This window comes from Haematobia irritans, chromosome 2 (assembly GCF_050003625.1).
Source record: "Haematobia irritans isolate KBUSLIRL chromosome 2, ASM5000362v1, whole genome shotgun sequence".
Classification (NCBI taxonomy): domain Eukaryota; kingdom Metazoa; phylum Arthropoda; class Insecta; order Diptera; family Muscidae; genus Haematobia; species Haematobia irritans.
Genome location: NC_134398.1, coordinates 57,468,704 through 57,494,252, shown reverse-complemented (window position 1 = coordinate 57,494,252; position 25,549 = coordinate 57,468,704). Strand labels below are relative to the sequence as shown.

The 25,549-nt window shown below is 33.2% G+C and overlaps 1 protein-coding gene across 1 annotated transcript in view; it reads right to left on the bottom strand.

The window, feature by feature from the left end:
* The window catches only part of beat-Ic (beaten path Ic), a 107,622-nt gene that overhangs the window by 24,901 nt on the left and 57,172 nt on the right, over positions 1-25,549 (bottom strand). Inside the window, exons 3-4 of the mRNA XM_075294363.1 lie at positions 24,536-24,671; positions 23,438-23,571 (exon numbers count right to left, since the gene is read on the bottom strand). Of these exons, the coding sequence (XP_075150478.1) occupies positions 23,438-23,571; positions 24,536-24,671 (270 nt within the window). The remainder of the gene's footprint in view (positions 1-23,437; positions 23,572-24,535; positions 24,672-25,549) is intronic.

The window sequence follows — 25,549 nt, the reverse complement described above, 5'->3', positions numbered from 1 at the left end:
GGCTAATGATATGAATGGGAGCTATATCTAAATCTGAACCGATATGGCTCATATATTTGTATATTTTACGTGACTCGGAAAACATTGATATGTACGAAATTTAAAGAAGATAGGATAATAAACACATGATTTATGACCAAATCGGTTATAAAAATACATGACAGCTATATCTAAATCTCAACCGTTTTTTTTCTGAAATCCATAGCGATTGTCTTTGACCCAAAGAAAGACCCTGTGCCAAATTAGAGGAAGATCGTACTTATGGGGGTATATTAACTTTGTCATTCCGTTTGTAACACATCGAAATATTGCTCTAAGACCCCATAAAGTATATATATTCTGGGTCGTGGTGAAATTCTGAGACGATATGAGCATGTCCGTCCGTCCGTCTGTTGAAATCACTCTAACTTCCGAACGAAACAAGCTATCGACTTGAAACTTGGCACAAGTAGTTGTTATTGATGTAGGTCGGATGGTATTGCAAATGGGCCATATCGGTCCACTTTTACGTATAGCCCCCATATAAACGGACCCCCAAATTTGGCTTGCGATTGCACTAAGAGAAGCAAATTTCATCCGATCTGGCTGCAATTTGGTACATGGTGTTAGTATATGGTTTCTAACAACCATGCAGAAATTGGTTCATATCGGTCCATAATTACATATAGCCCCCATATAAACCGATCCCCCGATTTGGCTTGCGGAGCCTCTAAGAGAACCAAATTTCATCCGATCCGGCTGAAATTTGGTACATGGTGTTAGTATATGGTCTCTAACAACCATACACAAATTGGTCCACATCGGTCCATAATTATATATAGCCCCCATATAAACCGATCCCCCGATTTGTCTTGCGGAGCATCTAAGAGAAGCAAATTTTATCCGATCCGGCTGAAATTTGGTACATGGTGTTGGTATATGTTCTCTAATGACCATACAAAAATTGGTCCACACCGGCCCATAATTATATATAGCCCCCATATAAACCGATCCCAGATTTGTCCTCCGGAGCCTCTTGGAGGAGCAAAATTCACCCGATCCGGTTGAAATTTGGAACATGGTGTTAGAATGTGGTATCTAACAAACACGCAAGAATTGGTCCATATCGGTCCATAATTATATATAGCACCCATATAAACCGTTCCCCAGATTTGATCTCCGGGGCCTCTTGGAGGAGCAAAATTCATCCGATCCGATTGAAATTGCAACGTGGTGCTAGTATAAGGCCGCTAATAACCATGCCAAAATTGGTCCCTATCGGTCTATAGTTATATATACCCGATCCCCATCCACTCAAAAATTGGTTCATATCGGTTCATAATCATGGTTGCGACTCGAGCCAAAAATAATCTACCATTTTTTTTTTTTTTATTTTTATAGAAAACATTGTCAAAATGTTAAATCGATAGAAAATTTTGTCAAAATGTTATTTCTATAGAAAATTTTGTCAAAATTTTATTTCTATAGAAAAATTTGTCAACATTTTATTTCTAAAAAAAAATTGTCAAAATTTTATTTCTATAGAAAATTTTGCCAAAGTTTTATTTCTATAGAAAATTTTGCCAAAGTTTTACTTCTATAGAAAATTTTGTCAAAATTTTATTTCTATAGAAATTTTTTTCCAAATTTTATTTCTATAGAAATTTTTTTCCAAATTTTGGAGGGTACATAAGCTTCGGCCTGGCCGAACTTACGGCCGTATATACCTGTTTTTTTTTTTTTTAAATTTTGTGTCTTAAAAATTAGATTGCCTATTAGATCAAAAGATTTTTCAACGAAGTATTGTTGTACATGAAACAATGAAGAACACAAGTTTTTTGCTTGTATTTTCAATTTCATCTCTTACACGCACCCTTTTTGATTGAAATGTTAAGCCGTTTTTGTTTCCATTTTTTGTTCAAATTGAAATACCTGAACAAAAAATCCTCAACTAGTATCAATTTAGAATAAATGAATAAAGAACTCAATTGAAAGAGATATAAAACCATTAAAGTCCTCTTGTCGCATTGACTCCCTGTAGCGTTTACTACCAGGAACTGTAGCACTCGCAACTAACGTAATATTTCCTATTTCAGTCCGATGGCAAAAAGGGTGAAAAACGTGCCTAAACAATCTCTGGCTACAAAATGAAAAGAAAACGTTTATATATTGGAGGATACCTTTGTCCGCCAATTTATCTTTTTTTGTTTTGGCAAGAGTTTCTCTTCTAGAATATTCCATTTTATGACTCAATAGGTGCTGGTATTATGTTTTTGCAACATGTAACCTTTTATGAGAGGTCGCTTTTTTGATAGCAAATGCAGCACGCCTCATTGTTTCAATAGCCATTCTGCAGCAACAAAAAAAAATCTAAATGAATATTTGCTGACAGGTGTGAGAGGATGCTACTGTAGTCGTTTCCCTTTTCCACAGTGAGGAAATTTTTTTATATGACGTGCCTATGGTTTCGTTTAATGATAGCAGCTACTTCGAATTTATGAGAGTTTGTTTTCTCTGTACTGGAAGGTTTTGAAAGATAAATATTGATTTAACATGTGGCGATTGTGCTTTTCTACAGTTCTGAGAAAAAATTTGTGGTATACTGAGGTACATTTGCAATAGTGAGAAGTGTTTATTAAACCTTAGCAGTTGGTGTTTATTTTAAATGCAGAAGTTCTAAGAAATTTTTCTATTTTGGTGGTTAAAAGTGCTTTGATTTTTTTTTATGCCAATCATCATAGAATGATGATAAATGCGTTGTTAAATAAAGACTATTCACTTTAATTTTTTTGATTTTTAACTAACATTTATGAAATTCTACCTAATCATGAAAGCAATCTTTAAGGCCAAATAATAACCACGCTATAATTATGAATGAATGCTGAGAGCAACCGTCGTTATGGCGGCAATCGAAGACGTTAATTATCAGCTGTATAGTGTTTCGTCAGAGAAAACCAAAATCGTTTACTCTTTTCGTGCAAGCAATGCAACTGTCTACCTTTTTGTGCATCGGTGAACTTCAATGGATTTAGTTCAAACTCATTTTATCAATATATGTTGTATCCGTCCTTACAATACGTTCAGCTCATAAGCAAGTTTTCGTCCATTGTGATGTAGATTTCGATCAAATCCGCCCTTTACTTCTCAGATCATTTCTGGTGTTATTTGCCTTTTTTTAAGTCGGCTTTCAGACAACCGGTTTGGAAAAGATGTTGGTTGAAATACATATCAGCCACACTGTAATTCCGACGTCCCATTTGCTATTGTCCTACTCTCATTCTGTTATTCTTAACATAGGGTATCATGTAGTCACCCCAACACTGTTAGAAAAATATGTTTTTCATATGTTCCGATATAAACAAAACGTTTTCGGGCAGAACATTTCAATATAACACTGCGAGAGAGTGTTATGTGTTTCTTGTATGTTGTTTCGGAAAAGTGTTTCATGAGTTCATTTGTTTTGACTACGAGCTTAGCGTGTTAATAAGGCTTCGCTAAAACTTTGATGTGGTTAAGTCTAAATATTATTTAATTTGAATAAATATTAAAGTGAGTATTCGGGGTAAAGAGTATAGACATTCGGAACCAAGAGAATAGACATTTGAAAAAAAACAGCATGTGTTTTTGGCTTGGGACAGCATTTTAGAGTTAGGATAGTAAAATAAAAAATGGGGAAAACAGTGAACAATTAAACAGTAAAATGTATTAAAACAAAGTTTAGTTCCTCTTTATTAATAAGTAGTCCAAGAGGAGCTGACGGACACTTTCAAAAATAAAAGCGGGCATTAAGTTAAAAAAAATTTAGCGGCAAAACTCAAATCTCGAAAAGCTAAATAACATTATATACATCTTTCAACACACTATCCACTGGGCTACGTACACAGATAAAAACAAGTATATACGGCCGTAAGTTCGGCCAGCCCGAATCTTATGTACCCTCCACCAGGGATTGCGTAGAAACTTCTGCGAAAGACTGTCATCCACAATCGAATTACTTGGGTTGTGGTATCTAAAAACTTCTTAACATCGTTTTCTAAATTGTGGGTTAGTCCATATGAATATGGACCACTTTTGGCATGGTTCTTGTGGTAATACTTACCCATGGCAAGGTATCTTAACACTTCTTAACAACGTTTTCTAAATTGTGAGTTAGTCCATACGTGGTATAACATATATTAGACAAAAAAGTTATGTATAGGTAAGTCTAGAAATAATAACGAATCGATATGGACTTTTGCGCGGTACGTGAGGGCTATATATAACTATAGACCGATATGGACCTAGTTAGGCAAGGTTGTTAACGGCCGTATACTAGCACAATGTACCAAATTTCAACTGACTCGGATGAAATTTGCTCCTCCAAGAGGCTCCAAAACCATGGACTGATATGGACCAATACCTTCATGGTTATTAGAGACCATATACTAACTAACACCACGTACTAAATTTCAATCAGATCGGATGAATTTTGCTTATCCACCGGAGGTCAAATCTGGGGATGGGTTTATATTGGGGCTATATATAATTATGGACTGATATGAACCAATTCCTGCATGGTTGTTGGATACCATATACTAACATCACGTACCAAATTTCAACAGAATCGGATGAATTTTGTTCTTCCAAGGGGCTCCGGAGGTCAAATCTAGGGATGGGTTTATATGGGGGCTATATATAATTATTGCATGGGTGTTTGAGGCCATATATTAATACCATGTACCAAATTTCAACTGAGTCAGATGAATTTTGGTCTTCCAAGAGGCTCCGCAAGCCAAATCTGGGGATCGGTTTATATTGGGGCTATATATAATTATGGACCGATGTGGACCAATTTTTGCATAGTTATTAGAGACCATATACTAACACCATGTACCAAATTTCAGCCGGATCGGATGAAATTTGCTTCTCTTAGAGGGTCTGCAAGCCAAATTTGGGGGTCCGTTTATATGGGGGCTATACGTAAAAGTGGACCGATATGGCCCATTTGCAATACCATCCGACCTACATCAATAACAACTTCTTGTGCCAAGTTTCAAGTCGATAGCTTGTTTCGTTCGGAAGTTAGCGTGATTTCAACAGACGGACGGACGGACATGCTCAGATCGACTCAGAATTTTACCACGACCCAGAATATACATACTTTATGGGGTCTTAGAGCAATATTTCGATGTGTTACAAACGGAATGGCAAAGTTAATATACCCCCATCCTATGGTGGAGAGTATAATAAGTTTGAGAACCAATAACTTTTGTTGGAAAACCAATAACAAAATTTGTTAATTTTCTTGCAACAAACTAATTTGTACTTTTAATAAACATTATTACAAAAAAGTTGTTAGCAATAATTACCATCAGAAGGCAACAAATAATTGTGTTCTCAATAAAATAATTTTTCAGTAATTTGTTGAGCATCCAACAGTACAAAATGTTTGTTGTTGAACGTTACGTTTAACCCCCAACAAATATTTTGAAATTTAAACAAAAATATTTGTATGTGGTTTGTTGAAGTCTATCAATGGCCTATAACAAATTTATTGGTGTATTTACAAAAATCTAAATTGAAAGTAAAATTGACAGAATTATGTTATGAATTGCACAATTTTGGAGATATTTTGTTAAGTACACACAGAGAAGGAATATGACCAAAATGTTATTTTTGGACGGGGAACATGTAACATGTTTGTGTCGAAAATAGCATACTCAGTTTTGCAAATGTATGGCGATTTTAAATTTGAGTAGTCCAGGGTCTAGCAAGCATTTTGACAATTTTTTGCCCAAATTTGAACTATAATAACTCTAAGTCCGATATTAATATGGTTTTATTAATTGTCTGATACAACAAACACATTTAAGAAACTACCAAATTTAAAAATATAAATTTTTCACAGACATTTATAAATGCTTTTCTGTATTATCTGATAAGTGAGCTCTTTGTTTGCACGTGACGTGATCATACTCATTTTGTTCCAACGGTATTGTTCGCATACTTCTACTTTTAGCTTTCGTACATATTCTCAGCAATGTGCGCGTAACCAGTCTTGTATTTTTGGTTTTGTTTTCATATCGATAGCAGTGAACTATTTTCGCAACAAAATAATTTGTTGAAAATTCGGAATGTTTCTATTGTTTCCTCTGTCAAGCATCTCGTACAAACACATTTCAACAACAAATGCCTCATATTCAATAGACAAATTTGTTGAACATCACCACATTTTACATACAAATACAGTTGTTAATATTAATTTGCAGTTATTTTTTTGTCTGTAGCTGTTATTGTCATCCATAGACAATTACACTAGGCCCAACATAATTTGAATAGTAGAATGAGTATTCGGAGTAAAGAGAATAGACATTCGGAACCAAGAGAATCGACATTTGAAAAAAAAAACACCATGTGTTTTCACCTTGAGAGCAGCATTTATCTTGGTTCGTTAAAAGAAATCGGAAGGTACGAGGTGTAAGTCAAAATATTCAGGTAAAGGAAATTAAAAACAAAAAAAAAAAAAAAACTGTGCAAAATATACAAAAATTACAAAAGGGATCTCATAAAAATAACGAAAGGGCACTATACTCTACTTAGAGTTGGGACAGTAACATGCAAAAAGGGGGAAACAGTGAAAAATTAAACAGTAAAATGTATAAAAACAGAGTTTAGTTCCTTTTTATTAATAAGTAGTCCAAGAGGAGTTGACTACTTATTAATAACTATAAAAGCGGGCATTAAGTTCAAGTTTTGCAAGTAAAACAATTGGAAAAGGTTATTTTCTTTAAAATTAATTATTAATGAAAAGTAAAAGGCAAAACAGAGCGATAATGCCAACTTAATACCGGCCTTAAAAGTAAAAATAAAATTAAGTACAAAACACGATAAGCTTTAAATGAAATTAAAATGGTGCTAAAATGCTAGTATAAAAAACTTTTCACGCCTAAATAAATTTGTGTATATTATAAAATTATTTATGTGAGTTTATACTCGACTCCACGATCTTCTTTTGCTAGAATTTTTGAATTCCTTCCAAAATTTCAAACTTTTATACCAAAAACAGTTTTTTGTTACAAAATTATTATTTTTGCAATAAAAAAATAATATTTTATCCAAAATCTTAGTCCATTTCGTTTATATCAAGCACTGTTTCTGACTGTAAATCTTTAATAACCCACATTTCGAAATTTCATTATAAAAATTTATTATAGTATAAATATGTTAGGTCGGAGCAGGGATTGAACCCACGACCCTTTGCATGCAAGGCAGACATGCTAACCACTGCTCCACGTTGCCAACAAATGTATGTTTCTGTTTAATAATGTTGTGTTTGCATGGGATTGTGGGTGCTGGAAACTATGCTATATAAATGTAACTTATAACGATAATTGTCTACTGCCCAGCAAAAACTCTCATTACCCGGTAATCTTGTAGGTAAGCCTATTTAAAAATTAATAACCATTTATTAACTGGCATCGCTTCGGATTACATTTACATACGCATGTCCTAGGAGGAAAGTACTTCTCCCCAGGCATATTTTCGGCCATAAAATAAGTAGTGCTTTTAAAGCATATAATCACCTAATATGTAATGACTTATTAGTAGATACACCAAAGCTTGCAAAATAGTCACTTATTGTCTCAGGCAACCAAATCTCGAAAATATTGATTTCTATCACCGATTACAATGGATAAAATATGGCGAGTGGTGCTGTAATAGGAGAACTACTTGAATAGAAATAGAATATTGTATAAATAAACAAAAAATCTAATAAATAATCTAAATAAGATTACACACAAATTAATTTCACAATAGAAATAAATGTAGGTTGTTTAAGGGAGTTGGATTCATGAATTACATTATAATATATCCAATAGCCAATTCACATAAGGTTCGAAATCTACTAAAAGTGGATTTTAAGTCTCTTTTTTATAAGGCAAATGGCATTTGAAATTTAGTTTAAGCGCATTTTGGAAGTGTAATGTCAATGAGGTATAAGAAAGCATTTATTTAAAACATAATATGATAATGCCATTAAACACAATTATTATGAAATATTTGTGATAAAAAATTCTTAACGGAAAAATCTTCAGAATTACCGTTACATTACATATTCTTTTTGATTTTTTATGTGAGTGCTTGATTATGTGAATAATTATATTAACTACAACTGCCTAAAAATTTGAGAATAACAATTCGAAAATTACCGAGAAGTATTTATTTTTGTCATTACAAGTTAGTCATTATAACTCGCCGCAATGTAATGCAACGTGTAATGACAGGTTTACTCCTGGTAATATCAATTGTAATGAGATGTGGTTACCTAGTTTTTGCTGGGTGGTGACTATAACAGGTACGTAGCCCAGTGGATAGTGTGTTGGCTTACAAACTGTATTCCCCGGCCAGGCGAAAGGTAAAATTTAAACAATTTATAAAATTGAATAATTTCTTCAACATTATTTGTATTACAGAAAACGGTGCCAAGAAGTAAAAAATTTCGTGGAAGTGAAAATTATGTGAGGGAATGAGCACAATCTTCTTTGGGGAAAATTCTTCCAAGCATATAATATTTTTGGGCCCAAAATGCTTCCACACATATAATATGTTCAAATAAAACAAATATAATAATGTTTCGGCAGTATCCAATAACATATGTGCTTCCTGCAAAATATGTTTGGAACATATGTTAGAGAAGCGATTTTCTTTGAGGGTGTGGATACTCAACATCTTCCTCATGTTCCATTCTGTTGGTATTGTAATTATTTATTTTAGATAGCAGTTTTCCGATAAGGTCTTGATTCCTCGTAAAAAGAGAGAACCATTTAACAAACATTTACAACTTCTCCGTGAAAACAACTATTAGCAGGAGTTTTCTTAAACATAAATGAGACATTAATGGCTTTGTTTTCTATGATTTGCGATTGTAATAACTAGATGTACCCTCAGAGTTCTATTGTATATTTGATGAAAATTCTCCAAAATAGAGAGTGCGATATCACCTACATGGACTTGGTGAATTACCCTTAGGTGTAGTTTTCTATACGAATAAGACAATGTATGGACCAGAATTGCTTTCAAGACATTTGATGAGCAAATTTTTAACAGTCTGTATTGACCTTTTACCTAGACCATTCGACCTAAATAAATAAAGACTGGAAGTTATATGCTTCATTTCCCAATCCTTACAAAACTTGTAATTTTCTCTCAGTTGAAAGATGGACTTTTATCAGAAATTAATGCATTTGGTATTCCATGTTAATTCCAAATTAATATAAGCCTGTTCATCACAAAATAACTACAATTACCACTACTGAAAGCCTCAAGTTCTATACAATATAAATACTTCGTACTATTAAGCTAAAAAATATCACAACCAACCTTATACCAGGGTAAATCTACAATTTCATGTGGTAGTTGAGGAGACTTTGCGTTACATTCTTGGTACCTTAGAGAAGTTTCACAATTATAAACGATATTATCAATACCATTATAGATTTTGCTGAATAGACAGTTTGACGTGCTAAATACTTACACTTAACGATTACTAAATGACCCTCGGGTAGCTTCTGATTTACTAATTTCCGTAAACTATTAGGAACAAAAGTTTGTTTGTCTTTATGCAAGATGCCATTCAAATTTGTAATGCTGCCCTTTATCTTAAAGTATGCAGCTATACTCGGATCAACAGACTTTATGTCTCTTGGCCAGAATTGATTTCTTTTACAAGTCCAAAAAAAAAACAAGTATATACGGCCGTAAGTTCGGCCAGGCCGAAGCTTATGTACCTTCCATCATGGATTGCGTAGAAACTTCATCTAAACACTGCCATCCACAATCGAATTACTTAAGTTGCGGTAATGCTTGCCGATGGCAAGGTATCTTAAAACCTCCTAACACCATCTTCTAAATTGTATGTAAGTCCATACGTGGTATATATTAAATCAAAAAAGATCGATCCAATACTTATATAATTCAGTTTGACAAAGTAGACATAAAATTTTGGCAAAATTTTCTACAGAAATAAAATTTTAACAAAATTTTCTATAGAAATAAAGTTTTCACAAAATTTTCTATAGAAATAAAAATTTTTGACAAAATTTTTTATAGAAAGAAAATTTTGACAAAAATTTCTACAGAAATAAAATTTTAGCAAAATTTTCTATAGAAATAAACTTTTGACAAAATTTTCTAAAGAAATAAAATCTTGGTAGATTATTTTTGACTCGAGTGGCAACCATGATTATGAACCGAATAAAATTTGAACAAAATTTTCTATAGAAATAAAATTTTGACAAAACTTTCTATAGAAATAAAATTTTGACAATGATGAAAATTTTATTATGAACCGAATAAAATTTCAACAAAATTTTCTCTAGAAATAAAATTTTGACAAAATTTTCTATAGGAATAAAATGTTGACAAAATTTTCTATAGAAATAAAATTTTGGTAGATTATTTTTGGCTCTAGTGGCACCCATGATTATGAACCGATATGGACCAATTTTTGTGTGATTGGACCAATTTTGGTATGGTTGTTAGCGACCATATACTAACACCACGTGCCTAATTTGAACCGGATCGGATGAATTTTGCTCCTCCAAGAGGCTCCGGAGGTCAAATCTGGAGAATGTTTTATATGGGGGCTATATATAATTATGGACCGATATGGACCAATTTTGGCACGGTTGTTAAAGATCATATACTAACACCATGTTCCAAATTACAACCGGATTGGATGAAATTTGCTCCTCTTTGAGGCTTCGCAAGCCAAATCTGGAGATCGGTTTATATGGGGTCTATATATAATTATGGACCGATGTGGACCAATTTTTGCATGGTTGTTAGAGACCATATACCAACATCATGTACCAAATTTCAGCCGGATCGGATGAAATTTGCTTTTCTTTGAGGCTCCGCAAGCCAAATCTGGGGATCGGTTTATATGGGGGCTATATATAATTATGGACCGATGTGGACCAATTTTTGCATGATTGTTAGAGACCATATACCACCACCATGTTCCAAATTTCAGCCGGATTGGATGACATATGCTTCTGTTAGAGGCTCCACAAGCCAAATCTGAGGGTCCCTTTATATGGGGGCTATACGTAAAAGTGGACCGATATGGCCCATTTTCAATACCGTCCGACCTACATCGATAGCAACTACTTGTGCCAAGTTTCAAGTCGATAGCTTGTTCCGTTCGGAAGTTAGCGTGATTTCAACAGACGGACGGACGGACATGCTTAGATCGACTCAGAATTTCACCACGACCCAGAATATATATACTTTATGGGGTCTTAGAGCAATATTTCGATGTGTTACAAACGGAATGACAAAGTTAATATACCCCCATCCTATGATGGAGGGTATAAAAAGAAATAGTTATGCCTAACAAATTTTCTTGAATTTGTCGAAAAATATTTACTTATTTTTATGAAATCGGTGTTACATCTGCGAGTGTAATACAGTTTAGTTAAGATTTTCTAAAATTAACCTAATTTTTCTAAAATTAACCAAAATTTTCCTTCCTAGTGGGGTCAATGTTTTTTGAGCATTTAGAATTATTATATTTCAATCCAACTTATCTTGCAAAAAATCGGTTAGAATTAATCTTTGGTACTGTTATAGATATTTTTTCATTTTTTTTTAATTTTTAAACATATTTGCATACGTATTCGCCAATGGGTGTAATACCGTGAACAAATTTGAATAATTTTGGGATTTTGATTTTTCCTTTAACTCACACAATTGTATACTTTCCATGGCGTCCATGGCATATTTGAGGAATATATCGCTGTTCATTTCATTTTGAATACAATTGCAAATGTTAAATTATGCTACAAAGTTTTCTGCACAACAAAAGCAATGCCATTGAGTTTTCTGTCATTGTTTTGTTTGCGAAATAAATTTCTCATCATTAGTCCACTTCTGACAAGTGCTTTTTCATTAGAGTAAACAGAGTGTACAAAACCCAGCGTAAAATACAATGAACAGCAATAAGTCCCTTGTCCATCCTCAGTATACCCCATCGCCATCGTCCCACTCACAACCATCAGTGTAACAACACACTTTAAAGTAACCGCAAAAAGGATCGTCATCGTTTCCGTTATCATCTACCGCGTGTTTTTCCCCAACACTAGCCTTCATCATTCAAGCATTTCGACAAAGTCAAGTCATTCAATTGGCGATAGAGGAGATGAAAAGTTAAAGTATATGCAAGGATGTTGGGTGCTCAAACTCTCATTGGAGGCAATATCTATAACAAGAAGGAGAGACCCGCCAGAAGAATCGCAACTAGTCGCCGAGATTTACTCGGTTCTTGGGGAGATATAGTAGTTAAACTTAAAACCACAATAACATTGTTTTCGTCTCGCTTCTTTGTTGGTTTTTTTCTCGTCTGGAGCCGTTGTTGTTTGCCACATTATCCACATTGAATGGATGTATAAGAGCTTAAAGAAGGATAGTTTTGCAACGACTGACAACATCCACAGCCGCAACTCCTTGCTCCACTTAATCACTCAACTGTAAATCTATTCTTTTGTTAACTGCTCGCTAAAAGTGCTCTAAGGAAACGTTGAAGAAAAGAGAAACACAAATACACTATTCAATAGATTTCTTCAAGACACCACTACGGACCACGGAGTAATGGGTGTAATTAAAAAAAAAAAAACGAAAACTATGATAATATTTGCGAAATGTGGGTGGCAACAATATTATGTTTGTGTTGAATTAAATAAAAACATTTGATGCTACTGGGAATCTGTGTCTAAACGTCTATTGATCTACCTCCCAATATTCCTAAATATCCTTCATGATAGTATAGGAAATATACTAACTTTGACATACTCTTTGTAACGCTTGAAAATATTGTCCTGTGAACGATGACTTTACACGAATTTACATCTCTTCTTACTATTCCATATAAGTATTTCCTAATCTAGTAATTTATCAAGGTCGACAAACTTATATTTATGTACCTATACATAAATATAGGTTTGACTACATATGCGTCCTGCACTCAGAATACAATGAACCGCGAAAAAATTATATATACACCCTCAAAAAAAAAAAAACCGCTACTCTAACATATGTTCCAAACATATTTTGCAGGAAGCACATATATTATTGGATACTGCCGAAAAATTAATATGTTTGTTTTATGTGAACATATTATATGTTTAGAAGCATTTTGAGCCCAAAAATATTATATGCTTGGAAGAATTTTCCCCAAAGAAGATTGTGCTCATCCCCTCACATAATTTTCATTTCCACAAATTTTTTTAGTTCTCGACACTTTTTTCTGTAATACAAATAATGTTGAAGAAATTATTCAATTTTATAATTTTTTTAAAATTTTACCTTTTGCCGGAGACGGAGAATCGAACCGAGGCCATACAGTTTGTAACAACACACTATCCACTTGGCTACGTAGCTGTTATAGTCACCAGTAGACAATTATCGTTATAAATAAATTATATTTATATAGCATAGTTTGCAGCGCCCACGAGTCCATGCAAACATTACATTGTACATTTGTTGGCCACGTGGAACAGTTGTTAGCATGTCTGCCTAGCATGCAAAGGGTCGTGGGTTCAATCCTTGCTCTGACCGAACACCATTTTTTTTTTAATTTACACATTTATATTTATACTATATTAAATTTTTATAATGAAACTTCGAAATGTGAGTTATTAAAGTTTTGCAGTCGGAAACAGTTCTTGATATAAATGAAATGGACTGAGCTTTTGGGTAAAATATTATTTTTTATACCCTGCGCCACACTGTGGAACAGGGTATTATAAGTTAGTGCATATGTTTGCAACACCCAGAAGGAGACGAGATAGACACATGGTGTCTTTGGCAAAAATGCTCAGGGTGGGCTCTTGAGTCGATATAGCGATGTCCGTCTGTCCGTGAACACATTTTTGTAATCAAAGTCTAGGTCGCAGTTTTAGTCCAATCAAATTTGGCACAAGTATGTGTTTTGGCTCAGAATAGATCCCTATTGATTTTGGAAGAAATCGGTTCAGATTTAGATATAGCTCCCATATATATAAATTCCGCCCGTATGGACTTATATGGCCCCAGAAGCCAGAGTTTTACCCTAATTTACTTAAAATTTTGCACAAGAAGAACAATTAGTACTACAGTCAAGTGTGCCAAATTTTATTGAAATCGGTTCAGATTTAGATATAGCTCCCATGTATATCTTTCGCCCGATATGGACTAATACGGTCCCAGAAGCTAGAGTTTTATCCCAATTTGGTTGAAATTTTGCAAGTATGCCAAATTTTATTGAAATCGGTTCAGATTTAGATATTGCTCCCATATATAGCATTCGGCCGATTTACACTCATGTGACCACAGAGGCTAATGTTTAACGATTTAGTTGAAATTTTACACAGGGAGTAGAATTACCATTGTTGCTATGCGTGCCAAATTTGGTTGAAATCGGTTCAGATTTAGATATAGCTCCCATATATAGCTTTCGCCCGATTTACACTCATACGACCACAGAGGCCAATTTTTTGCCCCGATTTAGTTGAAATTTTGCACAGGGAGTAGAATTACCATTGTAGCTATGCGTGCCAAATTTGGTTGAAATCGGTTCAGATTTAGATATAGCTCCCATATATATGTTTTTCCGATTTCGACAAAAATGGTAAAAATACCAACATTTTCCTTGTAAAATCGCCACTGCTTAGTCGAAAAGTTGTAAAAATGACTCTAATTTTCCTAAACTTCTAATACACATATATCGAGCGATATATCATAAATAAAGTTTTGCGAAGCTTCCTTAAAATTGCTTCAGATTTAAATGTTTCCCATATTTTTTACTAACATTGTGTTCCACCCTAGTGCATTAGCCGACCTTTGAGTCTATAGATTATGTAGAAGTCTATTAAATTCTGTCCAGATCGAGTGCTATTTAAATGTATGTATTTGTGCAAACCTTTACATATAGCCCCCAACACATTTGACGGATGTGATACGGTATCGAAAATTTAGATCTACAAAGTGGTGTAGGGTATAATATAGTCGGCCCCGCCCGACTTTAGACTTTTCTTACTTGTTTTTTATTGCAAAAATAAAAATTTTGTAACAAAAAACTGTTTTTGCTATAAAAGTTTGAAATTTTGGAAGGATTTCAAAAACTCTTACAATAGAAGAACGTGGAGTCGAGTATAAACATATATAAATAATTTTATAATATACACATAAATTTATTTAGGCGTGAACAGTTTTTTACTAGCATTTCAAACCATTTTAAATGCATTTAACACTTATCGTGTTTTGTACTTAATTGCAGTTTTACCTTTAAGGACGGTATTAATTTGGCATTATCGCTCTAAAATGATCCTTGTTGCCTTTTACTTTAATAATAATAATACTTTAACAATTCATTTTAAAGAAAATAAACTTTTCAATTGTTTTAGCTGCAAAACTCGAACTTGCCCGCTTTTATATTTGAAGGTGTCCGTCAAGTCCTCCTGGACTACTTATTAATAAAGAGGAACTAATCTTTGTTTTTATACATTTTACTCTTTTAATTTTTCACTGTTTCCTACTTTTTTTAATTTTACTGTACCAACTCTAAAAAGAGTATAGTGCACTTTCGTTATTTTTATGAAGATCCCTTTGTAAGTTTTGTACATAGTTTTCACCGTATTTTTTTTTTTTTTTTTGTTAATTTCCTTTGCCTGAATATTTTGACTTACTACTCGTACGTTCTGATTTCTTTTAACGAACCAAGAACAAATTGTGCTCGTAATGCTAAAATGATAAACAAAACACATACTCATTCTAATATTCAAATTAAATAATATTTAGACTGAAGCATATCAAATTTTTGGCCTTATCATAAAACAGTTTTCCGAAACAACATACAAGCAGAAATTGCTCTATTTTGATTCTCTCGCCGTGTTATGTTGATATCTTTCGTCAACCCTCCCGGTTTCCATTTCTTGAAATCGAATGTACTGTTTTTTGTAAACTGTTTAACATTTTTATTAAATAGTTTTATTTAAATGGTTCCATGGACATACATAAAAAGAAAATGTAAATAAAAAGTCAAGAGATTAACTTCACTGTATTAGTTCTAAACAATAAATCCAAAAACTAAAAAATGTTCTTAAAAGTATTCGTCGCATCAGTAAGAACATTGTATGAGACAGTCCACTTAGTATTTGGTATGGTGCCCTTAGCGCAAATGGCTTCCAGTTGTCTTGGCATCGACTCTACCAATTTTCGACACGTTTCTTGAGAGATTTTGCCCCATTCCACCTGTAACACTTTTTTAAGGGTGTCTTAGATGAAATTTGGTTTTGTCTGATCCACGATTCCAAATGAAACCCTAGCTTTCAATGGGGTTGGTACCTGGGCTTTGCGGTGTCGTTTTGAGGTATTTGGTGTTGTGAAGGAGTCACATTTTCACATCTCAGGCAGTGTGTTTGGGGTCGATGTCTTGTTGGAACACGAAATCTTTATCTCGGAATCCCGTTTTGGAAGCGCTGGAGTGAAGATTTTCTTTTAAAATGTTTAAATATGAATACAATTTTAAGGTCAATGAAAATTTCTCAAAACACAATGATTGCATGAACTAAAATAGAGTTCCAGAGTCCCAGAATCCAAGAGTCCAAGAGGATTCACCATTTTTTTAGTGCTAGATCAAATTTCCATAGCCGCATTTGTTTGAGTACAGGATTTATAAAATTTAAGAAAAGGGTTACAACTCTCAATTACTGATTTTTTTTTGTGAGATGTCAACAACTATTCACAAACTGAATATTGTAGAAATATTGTTATCTTTAGGTAGGTACTATGTTCGGTTTTCGACTTGAAAATCGCTTTATTTTCGCGATTACTTTTCCAGAAATAATCAAAATTATAAATGAAAAAAAACATATTCCTCTAAAGTCTTTTCTAAACCTAGAGGAACTAGAATCTGCGCATCAATTGAGTTAAATTATCTGTTTTATATATGTATATAGTACTGACCTTTTAATGGAAAGGTTTACAATATCTGTAAAATTAATGATTGTTTCTTCAAAAAAACTATTTTGCATTACTCGTACATTAAGAAAAAACTATAATGAAGAGATTCAAAATTTATTAAAGAATATCTTATATGCCTTTGGTCTGGAAAACGTTGTCCATAAAATTTAATTTAGAGATGAAGAGTTTACTAGACTGGGTCGTATATTAATACATATTTTTCACTCACTCTCCATTAGCTATTTACCTTTATGTTTCTGTTGTCCCTATCTAATAATGTACATTAATATGATATGAACAATATTTAATGTGAAATAACAAGTCACGTTTTAAATGAGACTTAGCAACTTGTAATTTTATTTTCCTTTAAGTCATCATCATCATCATCGTCATCTGATATTTGATCGTTATACGAATATTTCCGCTTCAATAATATTTCGACCGTTTTGTCTCTCTTTGCCCTTGTCGCCGTTATAGTCTAGTTGTTGTGTTTATGCATACTTGCCATTGGCATTTACTGTTGAAAAGTAGGAGTAAAGCCATTATGTCCTTTCTCTCTCTTCGAGTAATGCTTCTTCTGTAGCTCTACGTATATGGGGGATACGAGCAATAATAAATATTTATAAATTGATTTCATATTTTATGGTTTATGTTTGGTATTTGTTTTTCCTTTGCATGGTGGGTGAGTTTTGTGACCAAATGCGGAGGTGAAGCAGGAACTGAAACTGACAAAAACTATTCATCTATGGACACAAAATGTAAACATGGTGATGGAAGATAGAGTGAAATTTATGATCTAAGATGAGTCATAGAATGTAATATTCAAAGATTTATTTGTTATGAATGTTATATAAGTGTATTAAAGGGGTGCTTAAAGAGAAGACATACAAAAAGATTTTGCGATATGACAAAATTTGAAGTATGATTGTGGTTGGACAAATAGAAATACTAATAAATTTTGGGATGAGGTATTTGCATAAATGTTTCACTAAAAAATCCCATACAATCAATGCATACATTTTGAATTGCATTATAAACATTGGAATCGAATTATAAAAATGTTTCCGTTATTAAAACCAAATCGACATTCAACTTTAGTGTTTAATGTCGTGCAAAGAAATACGATGACACCGAAAAATATACAGTGAAATCTCTCAAACTTGGCCACTATGAAAAGCGGATACCTCTAAAAAATGGGCGATATTAACGCATTAAAAATAACCTCTCATACACTGAAAAAAAGCATGCCCGGTTCCAAAGATTTTGTCTTTACCTTAAAAATATTGGTATTGATTCCGAGCCAAAGAAGCGGAGAATACAAGTAAGGATACTTTTAAGACACAATTCTCTTTTAAATTTGGGTTTTGTGTACTTGCTTCTAGGAAGCAAATTTTAATTTTTCGCTTTCAGCTTTTTTTCTTCATATGCTATCAAAGTCCTTTAAAAACGAGTTAACGACAACTTTGTTTTCCAAATTAAGACTTGACTTCCAGTAGAAATTATGATATGTTTCAAGTAATAAACGTCTTTAAAATGAAGTGTTGAAAAATATGTCCTATAATTGAATTATTTTTTGCTTTGTAGTCAAGATGCAAAAAGGCAACAAATTTAAAGACAATTTCATTAAATATAAAGAATTTTTCTGAGTTATTAAAGTCAAGTTGACCTTACCCCAAATATTTTTTCTTTCATGTTATGATACCCATTTTTAAGTGAAATCACTTAATTATAAGGATAATACGACTTCATTGAAAAGTTTATCGACTTTTGGACAAAGAAAAAAACTTTTTGGTAGAGAATTGCGTCTTCCGTGCTAAGCAAAATTTGCATTCGTATTTTAAAGACATGAAATCTTTGACCTCACGACAATATTTTTTTCAGTGTAACTGGACACTAGATAGGGTCACGGCCTAAAGGAAAAAAAAGTTGATGCGGTCACCCCTCAGTTTTGCAGCATATTCGAAGACAATTTCAGAACAACAAAACTTTTTTCCGTGCACCCTACGACCCCCCTACGATAACAATCAACAAGTAGGAATTTCGATATGTTTCAAGTCGTTCAAAACGTCTTTGACATAAAGTGTTGAAAGCCATTTCCTATTTTTGAACGCTTTTTGGTTTTAGAGTGAAGTTCCAAAAAGTCAACAAATTTAAAGACAATTTAATTAATTTTGAAGAATTTTTCAAAATTACTAAAGCCAAGTTGACTTTAATCCAACATAGTTTAGTTTTCTGTCATATCAAACCAATTAACCATAAAGACAAAACGATTTTATTGAAAAGACTTTTGGAGGAGGAATAAGCTTTATATCAGAGAAGTGCGTCTTATATGATAAGCAAAACTCAAATTCGTATTTTACGGACAAGAAATCTTTGGCCTCACGATAATATTTTTGATAAATTTCAACCGGAACGGATGAAAGTTGCTCTTCAATAGCGGTTTATATGGGTTCATTGGTCCGATATGGCCCATTTACAATAAGATCCGACAAACATCAATAAAAACTGCTTCTACGATAATAGACGGTTGGACACATTAGGATTTTATTTCAAATTTTTATACCCTCCACCATAGGATGGGGGGTATATTAACTTTGTCATTCCGTTTGTAACACATCGAAATATTGCTCTAAGACCCCATAAAGTATATATATTCTGGGTCGTGGTGAAATTCTGAGTCGATCTGAGCATGTCCGTCCGTCCGTCTGTTGAAATCACGCTAACTTCCGAACGAAACAAGCTATCGACTTGAAACTTGGCACATGTAGTTGTTATTGATGTAGGTCGGATGGTATTGCAAATGGGCCATATCGGTGCACTTTTACGTATAGCCCCCATATAAACGGACCCCCAAATTTGGCTTGCAGAGCCTATAAGAGAAGCATATTTCATCCGATCTAGCTAAAATTTGGTACATGGTGTTGGTATATGGTCTCTAACACCCATGCAAAAATTGGTACATATCGGTCCATAATTATATATAGCCCCCATATAAACCGATCCCCAGATTTGAACTCCGGAGCCTCTTAGTGGAGCAAAATTCATCCGATCCGGTTGAAATTTGGTAAGTGGTGTTAGTATATGGTCTCTAACAACAATGCAAAAATTGGTCCATATCGGTCCATAATTATATATAGTCCCCATATAAACCGATTCCTAGATTTGGTTTGTGGATCCTCTAAGAGAAGCAAATTTCATCCGATACGGCTGAAATTTGGTACATGGTATTAGTATATGGTCTCTAACAACCATGCAAAAATTGGTACATATCGTTCCACTTTTACGTATAGCCCCCATATAAACCGATCCCCCGATTTGGCTTGGGGAGCCTCAAAGAGAAGCAAATTTCATCCGATCGGCCTTAAATTTGGCACATGGTGTTGGTATATGGTCTCTAACAACCATGCAAAAATTGGTCCATATCGGTCCGTAATTATATATAGCCCCCATATAAACCGATCTCCAGATTTGAACTTCGGAGCCTCTTAGAGGAGCAAAATTCATCCGATCCGGTTGAAAAGTGGTGTTAGTATATGGTCTCTAACAACAATGCAAAAATTGGTCCATATCGGTCCATAATTATATATAGTCCCCATATAAACCGATTCCTAGATTTGGTTTGTGGATCCTCTAAGAGAAGCAAATTTCATCTGATACGGCTGAAATTTGGTAAGTGGTGTTAGTATATGGTCTCTAACAACAATGCAAAAATTGGTCCATATCGGTCCATAATTATATATAGTCCCCATATAAACCGATTCCCAGATTTGGTTTGTGGATCCTCTAAGAGAAGCAAATTTCATCCGATCCGGTTGAAATTTGGTACGTGGTGTTAGTATATGGTCTCTAACAACCATGCAAAAATTGGTCCCTATCGGTCCATAATTATATATAGCCCCCATATAAACCGATCCCCAGATTTGGCTTGCGGAGCCTCAAAGAGATGCAAATTTCATCCGATCTTGCTGAAATTTGGTACATCGTGGTAGTATATAGTCTCTAACAGCCATGCAAAAATTGGTCCACATCGCTTCATAATTATATATAGACCCCATATAAACCGATCCCCAGATTTGACCTCCGTAGTCTCTTGCAGGAGTAAAATTCATCTGATCCGGTTCAAATGTGGAACGTGGTTGAGTACATGGCAAGCATACCAAAATTGGTCCATATCGGTCTATAGTTATGTATAGCCGATCTCCAATCACACAAAAATTGGTCCATATCAGTTCATAATCATGGCCAAAAATGTTGTCAAAATTTTATTTCTATAGAAAATTTTGTCAAAATTTTATTTCTATAGAAAATTTTTATTAAAATTTTATTTCTATAGAAAATTTTTTTAAAATTTAATTTCTATAAAAATTTTGTCAAAACTTTATTTCTATAGAAAATTTTGTCAAAATTTTATTTCTATAGAAAATTTTGTGAAAATTTTATTTCTATAGAAAATTTTTATACCTAATTATACAATTATTTTTCGAGCTTTATGGACAGATATAGATTAAGGAACATAGTTAATAGAGCCATTGAAAAGAAAACGCCAGATACCAATCTATACACGCCTGGACTGTACATGTTTCGGTTCGGGCGAATGAACCTTTCCACAGCCGTTAGTATAGATCTGGCTGGGAGAGATAACTCAATTTTGGGCCCTTTATGCTAACTCCTTATGGAGAAAACATTTGGGAAATTTCCTCTTACAAATTGAATGATCTTTTCTCCCACTGTACATCATCCTAACCTCATATAACTTACAAGTCCCTTAATCTTTTTTTTATTTCGTTTTGTTACATAGTAATGCAACAACACGAAATTTATTTTTAGAAAGCTAATTTGTTAGAATTCACCTAAGTGGTGAACAGTCGAACAATGCTTATTGTTTCTACAGTCAACTACAACATATGACAATTAACAGAAACTGGTTTCCAGGATACAACAACAATTCTAACGCGTACATTAGTCGTGTTTTTCCTAGTTTTACGACGGGCTCATCGTTGCTTATTATATTTCATGTTAGCCTGATAATGAAACAGGCAATTGACGTCCAAATGCATTATATCTAATTATACAAATATTTTTCGAGCTTTATGGACAGATATATATCTGTCCATAAAGCTCGCAAAATAATTGTATAATTAGATATAATGCATTTGGACGTCAATTGCCTGTTTCATTATCAGGCTAACATGAAATATAAAAATTTTTATTAAAATTTTATTTCTATAGAAAATTTTGTCAAAATTTCATTTCTATAGAAAATTTTGTCGAAATTTTATTTCTATAGAAAATTTTTATTAAAATTTTATTTCTATAGAAAATTTTTTTAAAATTTAATTTCTATAAAAAATTTTGTCAAAACTTTATTTCTATAGAAAATTTTGTCAAAATTGTATTTCTATAGAAAATTTTGTGAAAATTTTATTTCTATAGAAAATGTTGTCAAAATTGTATTTCTATAGAAAATTTTGTCAAACTGAATTATATACGTATTTAATCGATCCTTTTTGATTTAATAATAATATATACCATGTATGGACTTACATACAATTTAGAAGGCGGTGTTAGGAGGTTTTAAGATACCTTGCCATCGGCAAGCGTTATCGCAACTTATGTAATTCGATTGTGGATGGCAGTGTTTAGAAGAAGTTTCTACGCAATCCATAGTGGAGGGTACATAAGCTTCGGCCTTGCCGAACTTACGGCCGTATATACTTGTTTATTTTAAAAATAGAAAAAATAAATAATGATAAAAAAATTGTAATCTAATATAAAAGAGCAATTAATTTTTAGGACACGCAATTTACACAATATTAAAAAATAAATTTCATTAACACAAAGAACTTTAATTTAAAGAAAGTTAATAGTCCTTGATTGGAAAATGTTGTTCTTTTTAATTTGCGTCCTTTTATTAAAGTCGTATATCACTTATTAAAGAAAATTTTGCGAAAAATTTCAAAAATGTTTTTAGTGCCGTAAGTAGTTCAAGATGGGCGCATTATTGGTGAAATTTAGAAATTTTAGAAAAATCTGAGAGACACGTATTTTGTTAATCTTTATACTTCATTTCCCTTTTTCAGAATGAAAATTATATAAATGAGGTTTGAATTCTACTTTTAATTTTATAGAACTTAGATTTAAAGCACTATCTTTAGCTCGGAATAAATATCAAAATCCTTAGGGGAAGGTTAACATCTTTAAATCCAAGTAATTTCTGTTGTGAGTGCATCTAATTGTAAAGACTTCCTTGAGTTAACACATAAAAGCATCATATACTCCCCCCTTTTTTGTAAAAAAAAGATTTTAATGGAATTTGTTAATTTTAATTATCTTATTATTATGTTTTTTTTTTCTTATATTAAATTTCTCAGTTCACATGTTTTGTTTTTTTTTTTCTTATAATGAAATTGCCAAATTGTGGGTAGACGTATATACTCTATATTCTAGACTGTATATTTTTACCACTTTCTGTACTTACCACGATGCCATTAATAGTCCATGTCAAATTAGCAGCTGGTTTAGAGTATTTAATTGAGCAATTGCCGTCAACCAAATCACCAATACGATATCGTGGCTGTATGCCCGTTACGCTTGCTTGCTCCTCTGGTAATTCTGTGTAATGAAAATGCCCATCGAATTTCACGTAAAAGGATTGAAGGGAATAGAAGAACAGAAACAGAAAAACATTTTAGGAAAAAAGTGTAAATGAGTAGCATTGTCGATATACACACAAATGAGTGGAAACTATTAATTTTTTGCGAGTCAGAATAAAGGAATTCAACCATTTTGGTTTGTTTTATGTACACAGAGAAAAAGTTGTGAATTACAATTTATTGTGTTAGTGTGTGATGTAAAAATAGAACAAGTATATACGGCTGTGGATAGTTAAAATACTACAGCAACCACCTGTGCAAAATTTTGCGTAAATCGTAGTAAAACGATGGCCTCTGATGTCACATTAGTGAAAATCGGGCGAGAAGTATAACTGTATCTGAACCAATTTCAACCAAATTTGTTACACTTTATGACACAATAAAATTTAAAGCAAATCGGGATAAAATTGTGGCTTCCGGGGCCATGTAGGAGCATTTCGGCTGAAAGAAATATATAGAAGCTATAGGTAAATCTAAACCGATGCCTTCCAAAATCAATATCAATAGACTTTGAACACAAAAATGTATTCTCAGACAGACGGTCGGACAGACGCAAATGTCTGGATTGACTCAGGTTCTAATGATGCATTTTTTCGCTATGTGTAGAAACGTTTAATCAAGATGAGAGTAATTGTGGCTAATGAAAAGGAAAATATTGTGAAAAAATATCGGTAACCATCAACCAAACTTTAGAATGGAATACCACAAAAATTCATTTGTCTAATTAATTTGTGTGTATTTTTTTTTTTGTTTGGTTTGCACAATAACCATTCGAATGAAAAGTTCCCATGGTCCGGTTTAAACTCTCTCTCACACACACACACACACAGATATTCTTTGTTCCAACATTACGAACACCTTGCCCAGGACTAAAATGACTTCAAAATTTATTAATGATGTTTTACATTGATCGCTATACTCACCTACAACTTCCATTTCGCCGGAAACCATGGCAGTTTGAAATGATGGCGCCTCAACGGATATTTCACAAGTGAATTTACCAGAAATATTGAGAGGCACGGCCAATAGAACGACATGACTTTGATTGGAGAGATTACGCTGCAAGAAACAAAAGAAACGTAATTATTGAATTAATGAGTATTGATTACAGAACTTGCTGCAAGGCATTTGTAAGTGAAATATGAATAAATTTACTTAATGTTTAATTGTGGTCGAAAGTAGACGAAATTGATGAATAAGCCACATTAAATACAAAGTTGGAAATAATGGCTGACAGTGCAAAGATTTTGTATGGTTGATCAAGATAAAGTGTGGAATTTTTGTACCTGGAAATACTGCAAACAGAATGTGCAGTATTTCCAGAATATTTGAGCTTACTATTGCGCTCAAAAAGTTTTAATTTTCAATTTAAAATTCGCAGTTTTTGCAATTCGAAGTAGTTATTTTTTCTTATGTTGGCAGGACTGTTAATTACATCTGGTCTCAATATTACGAAAAACTCAAAAGAACACGGTGGAGAACGTGTTTATCATACCCACTTTGCATACGACGGATCATGGTTTTAATCCCTAAACACCAATAAGTTTTTCAGCGGTGGATTATCCCCTCTCAGTAATTCTAGCGACATTTCTGAGTGTTTCAAAACTTCTCTAAGTGATTTCTCCGCAATGTAGAACTCCGTTCCATCTCGGCTATAAAAATGAGGTCCATTGTTATCCCTTAAATGCACAAGATCACCGATTTCTCCAAAAAATATTTAATATACAAAATGGTAAAAAAAGAACATCTGCACGCAGAGAAGAAACATGATTGTCACAATCATATTCGAAGAGCAAAATAATATGATAGCAGCTATTTTTGCGGCGACCATGTAACATTTTAACCTGCAACAATGTTGGCTCAGTGAACATGGTTCTAAGAAAAATATTATTGTCCTCATCTAAAATGTTATTATATTGATAAAAAGAATTTAGTTT